This window comes from Haematobia irritans, chromosome 1 (assembly GCF_050003625.1).
Source record: "Haematobia irritans isolate KBUSLIRL chromosome 1, ASM5000362v1, whole genome shotgun sequence".
NCBI classification, from domain to species: domain Eukaryota; kingdom Metazoa; phylum Arthropoda; class Insecta; order Diptera; family Muscidae; genus Haematobia; species Haematobia irritans.
In genome coordinates, this window is record NC_134397.1 from 20,980,512 (window position 1) to 20,986,593 (window position 6,082).

Consider the following 6,082-nt stretch of genomic DNA (forward strand, 5'->3'; position numbering starts at 1 on the left):
ATATATATATATATATATATATATATATATATATATATATATATATATATATATATATATATATATATATATATATATATATATATATATATATATATATATATATATATATATATATATATATATATATATATATATATATATATATATATATATATATATATATATATATATATATATATATATATATATATATATATATATATATATATATATATATATATATATATATATATATATATATATAAATTGTAGTATATTATTAGTATCTAAGTCTTTTGCTAATCCCTAAGCTGTACCTTATTGTAGTAAGCATATTAAAGTGTTATCGATAAGTATTAAAAGTAATGACTGCATTGTATGCTTTTAGTTGTTATCGACCAGATCGGTCAGTCATAATTGAGAGATTGTAAAACGAGGTCACAAAGCACACACTACTGCTTGTGACAAATAAAACAAACAAATCAAATCGCCTACAAAGTGTTTTACTCACTACAATTCAGAAGTGGTCCCAAAAAAAAAAAACGAAAACATAAAAGCTATCCAGATGGAGTTTCTAGAGGAGTTTTCGTTGAGCACTTTACAAAACATTTGTAAAGAATTGAACATCTCTTTGGATGGCACAAAGCGGCAATTAATACTCCGCTTAAAAGATGTGCCTAAAGGGGAGCTAATTCGAGTTGTACATGTAATGGATGGAAGCAATCAAAATGCCGTTACCCCAGAAAATGAACAGCAGAAAGAACAAAATGTAGATGACAACGAATTACAGAACAAAAATGCAGCGGCCGTTGGTGACAATGTAGAGGTAAACAGTGCTATGGACATACAAAGTGCAGTGAGAAACAATCAAAACGTTATGGCAAAATTTCAAGAAAGTGAAGAAAAACAAATTTCGCAAAAAGTACAGCACAATGATAAAGAGATGATTAGCGACAACAGTCAACGGGATAAAAATCAAAATGACGTCATTGTTTTGGCTGCTTCACTCAAAGAAAAAGAATTAGAACTTCTAAAGAGAGAAAATGAGATGTTAAGACGTGAGCGAGAAATTTTACGCAAAGAGAACCAAATAAAATCAATTGACTCTTCGATCGAACCGTCAACAAATGCCTTGTCGTTACAGATGATTAGCAATTTAGTTGCAAACTATGATGGAAAAGCAGATGGTACATTTTGGGTTATGCAGCTACGTGACATACAACAAACATACAGTCTGTCTGACAACATGTTGAGGATTTTATTTGCAACAAAGCTGACCGGCAGAGCTCAAGCATGGCTACATGCACGACGCAACACCTCGAACAAACATGTTGATGAACTTCTCCAACAATTTTGTATGACGTTCGGGACTAAGAAAACAAAATTAGAGATTCGCCGAAATTTTGAGCGACGTAAATGGAATTACGGCGAAAATTTTGCAGACTATTTCAATGACAAAATTATGTTGTCGTCCACACTCTCGTTAGATGAGGACGAATTAGTGGAGTATATTGTAGATGGAATACCGAGTATGCACATACGTACACAAATGGCAATGCAACAATATACGTCAACTGACGACTTGCTAAAAACGCTTGCGATTGTTCGATTAAGCAGACCTTCACAACAAACTGCCACGAAAAATAGAGACAACGGAGAAGGTAAACAAACACCAATTAAAGTGGGTATACGATGCTATAACTGCAACAGCATAGGCCATTATGCTGCCGACTGCGGTAAACCTCGTCGACAGCCAGAAACTTGTTATGCATGCGGCAGTGACCAACACATGGTAAATGATTGTGAGCAGAATAAAAAGAAGACGTCGGGCGACAATACCAATCCATATGTAAGATTATTTAATTTTAGATTATTGCCTAATATTAATTTTAATTTTACTTTAGAATGTTTAATAGACTCTGGTAGCCCGATCAGCCTTATAAGAGAAGACGTTGTGCCGGATAATGTGAATATTTTTGAATTTAATAACTTTTCATTTTACGGATTAAATCATTCCAAATTAAAAATTAGTGGAAAAATTTTCTGTTACATTGAAATATTGAATAAATTTATGAAATTTGAACTGATCGTGGTTGACAAAGATTCTATGAAATATTCTGCGTTGTTAGGAAGAGATTTTCTGTCACAGACAAATAGTAAAATAATTTTAGGGGAACCGATTTTAGAAGAGGCTATCAAAGATGGTATAGAGGATAATAATGTAAATCATTATGAAGACGAACAGGATTTTAACAAAATGATTATGTCAATTGATATAAGTTCAAATTTAACTGATTTAAATCTTATGGTCGATAATGCTGTTGAATATAAATTTAAAGAAAAATTAGAGAATATTTTCCGTAAAACCTATATAAATATGGAGCGACCTTTGGAACCAGATGTGAGATGTGAAATGAAAATAATACTTGAGAATATAAAACCTTTCCATTGTCCTCCGCGTAGGCTTTCATACACTGAGAGAAATGAACTACAAAAGGTTCTCGATGATTATTTAGAGAACGGAATCATTAGAGTTAGTGAATCAGAATTTGCTTCACCTATAGTGTTAGTGCGTAAAAAAACAGGTGATCTAAGAATGTGTGTCGATTTCAGAAATTTGAACAAGAATACAGCAAAACACAATTACCCCATACCACTAATAGATGACTTATTAGAGACTTTAGTCGGTAAGACAATATTTACTAAACTGGATTTGAGGAATGGGTTTTTTCACGTTCACATGCATGAAGATTCCATAAAATATACGTCTTTTATTACACCTCTTGGGCAATACGAATTTTTGAGGATGCCATTTGGCTTGAAGAATGCCCCGTCGGTATTTCAAATGTTTGTAAACAAAATATTTTCAGATTTAATTAGACAAGGCAGCGTTATAATATATCTAGATGATATCTTAATAGCATCGAGAAACGTGGAGGAACACTTTACGATTGTTGAGGAAGTTATGAAAAGGATCGTTAGAAACAAGTTAGAGTTACGTTTAGATAAGTGCGAGTTTTTGCAAACTAGCGTAAAATATTTGGGTTACAAAATAGAGTCGTCTGGAATAACGGCAGATGAAAAAGGTGTTGAAGCAATTAAAAATTTTCCTTTACCGGATAAGGTTCACTCGGTTCGCAGCTTTTTGGGATTGTGTTCTTATTTTAGGCGTTTCATTAAGGATTTTTCGATAATAGCCAAACCTTTGCACGATTTAACGAAAAAGGATAGAAAATTTATGTTAGGACCCGAAGAAATTATGGCCTTCGAAACTTTAAAGAAGAAACTTGTTGAGACGCCAGTGTTAGCATTGTTTGATCCGTCTTTGGATACGGAGCTTCACTGTGATGCAAGTGCTATAGGCTTCGGAGCCATATTGATTCAAAAGGATAAAGATGGGAAATGGCATCCAGTTTTTTATTTCTCGAAAAGAGCTACAGAGGCTGAATCGAAATTTCACAGTTATGAGTTGGAAACTTTAGCTATTATCTACGCGTTAAGGAGGTTTCGCGTTTATTTACATGGTAGACCTTTTAAAATAATAACAGACTGTAATTCTCTTACGATGACATTAAATAAAAAGGAGTTAAATCCTCGAATTGCCAGATGGGCACTGGAGATGCAAAATTTCGATTATGTCGTAGAACACCGTACGGGAAAGCGCATGCAACATGTAGATGCTTTAAGCAGGTGTCATGAGATCATGGTTATAGAAACCAATACTTTAGAAGAAAATTTAATTATATGTCAAAATAGAGACCCAAGAATTTTGAAATTAAAGAATCAATTACAACATACAGAGGATAAGAATTATGAGATGAGAAACGGTGTGCTATATAAAAAGGTGAATAAGAAAACATTGCGATTTTACGTTCCTGAGGCTATGGAGTCTCACGTTATTTATCATTATCATGACGAAATGGGTCATGTTGGTGTCGGCAAGGTTATTGAATTAATTGAGCGCACTTACTGGTTTCCGCAATTTAGAAAGAAAATAATAGAACATATTAAGAACTGTTTGAGATGTTTAGCTTTTGCACATAAAACTGGGAAGTTCGAAGGGTACTTGCATAATATACCGAAACCTAATAAGCCGTTTGAAATGTTGCATGTAGACCATTATGGCCCAATTCATGGAAGTAGCTCGAAGAAACACTTGTTTGTAGTTATGGATGCATGTTCCAAGTTTGTGAAACTATATCCCACAAAAACTACTGCCACGTCCGAGGTGATTAGGGCCCTACAGGAGTACTTTAGATACTATAGTAGACCTACGTATATAATTTCCGACCGAGGTTCATGTTTCACATCCAAAGAATTTGAAAAGTTTTATTGAGGAAAACAACATTAGACAAATACTTATTGCTACGGGTTCACCACAAGCTAACGGACAGGTTGAGAGGGTGAATAGAAATCTTGGACCAATGATAGCAAAGCTTACAGACTGCGAAAGCAATCGATCCTGGGAAAAAGTTATAGAATCTGTTGAATTTAGTTTGAACAATACAAAACATAGAATGATCGACCAACATCCAAGCGTTATGTTATTTGGGGTAAACCAAAAAGGGAAAATTTTAGATAAAATTAGAGACAGCATTATGGATGATGATTATGAGAATGTTGAGGATATTAGAAATAAAGCTCACGAAAAGGAAATACAAGCACAGGCTTACAACGAAAGACAGGTAAATAAGAGGAGGAAATCTCCCGTTAATTACGCAAAAGGAGACTACGTTATGATAAAGAATTTCGATACCAGCACAGGTGTAGCAAGGAAGCTAATACCTCGATACAAAGGGCCGTACAAAATAACAGAAGTTTTGGAAATGATCGATCATATTTTAGAGGACGTAGATGGGTTTCAACAAACTCAAATACCTTATAGGGGTACATGGGCCGCAAACAACATCAAACACTGGTTTCGAGGTCGGAGTAATTGACTAACAAGTATCTGAAGAATCGGGTGATTCTTTCTGTCAGGAAGGCCGAATTGTAGTATATTATTAGTATCTAAGTCTTTTGCTAATCCCTAAGCTGTACCTTATTGTAGTAAACATATTAAAGTGTTATCGATAAGTATTAAAAGTAATGACTGCATTGTATGCTTTTAGTTGTTATCGACCAGATCGGTCAGTCATAATTGAGAGATTGTAAAACGAGGTCACAAAGCACACACTACTGCTTTGTGACAAATAAAACAAACAAATCAATCGCCTACAAAGTGTTTTACTCACTACAATATATATATATATATTATATAATATATATATATATATATATATATATATATATATATATATATATATATATATATATATATATATTATATATATATATATATATATATATATATATATATATATATATATATATATATATATATATATATATATATATATATATATATATATATATATATATATATATATATATATATATATATATATATATATATATATATATATATATATATATATATATATATATATATATATATATATATATATATATATATATATATATATATATATATATATATATATATATATATATATATTCTGGGTCGTGGTGAAATTCTGAGTCGATCTGAGCATGTCCGTCCGTCCGTCTGTTGAAATCACGCGAACTTCCGAACGAAACAAGCTATCGACTTGAAACTTGGCACAAGTAGTTGTTATTGATGTAGGTCGGATGATATTGAAAATGGGCCATATCGGTCCATTTTTACGTATAGCCCCCATATAAACGGACCCCCAAATTTGGCTTGCGATTGCTCTAAGAGAAGCAAATTTCATCCGATCCGGCTGAAATTTGGTTCATGGTGTTAGTATATGGTCTCTAACAACCATGCAAAAATTGGTCCATATCGGTCCATAATTACATATAGCCCCCATATAAACCTATCCCCCGATTTGGCTTGCGGAGCCTCTAAGAGAACCAAATTTCCTCCGATTCGGCTGAAATTTGGTACATGGTGATAGTATATGGTCTCTAACAACCATGCAAAAATTGGTCACATCGGCCCATAATTATATATAGCCCCCATATAAACCGATGCCCCGATTTGGCTTGTGGAGCCTCTAAAAGAAGCAAATTTCAT

At 33.0% G+C, this 6,082-nt stretch overlaps 1 protein-coding gene across 1 annotated transcript; it reads left to right on the forward strand.

Annotated features, from left to right (window-relative positions):
- Positions 1-443: 443 nt before the first annotated feature.
- Positions 444-2,065, forward strand: LOC142220432 (uncharacterized; the record flags this gene model as incomplete). The annotated part of the gene is given in 2 exon segments (XM_075289570.1): positions 444-1,831; positions 1,887-2,065. Coding segments are annotated over 2 exon segments (1,293 nt in total). The 3' UTR covers positions 1,896-2,065.
- Between the last annotated feature and the right edge of the window lie 4,017 nt (positions 2,066-6,082).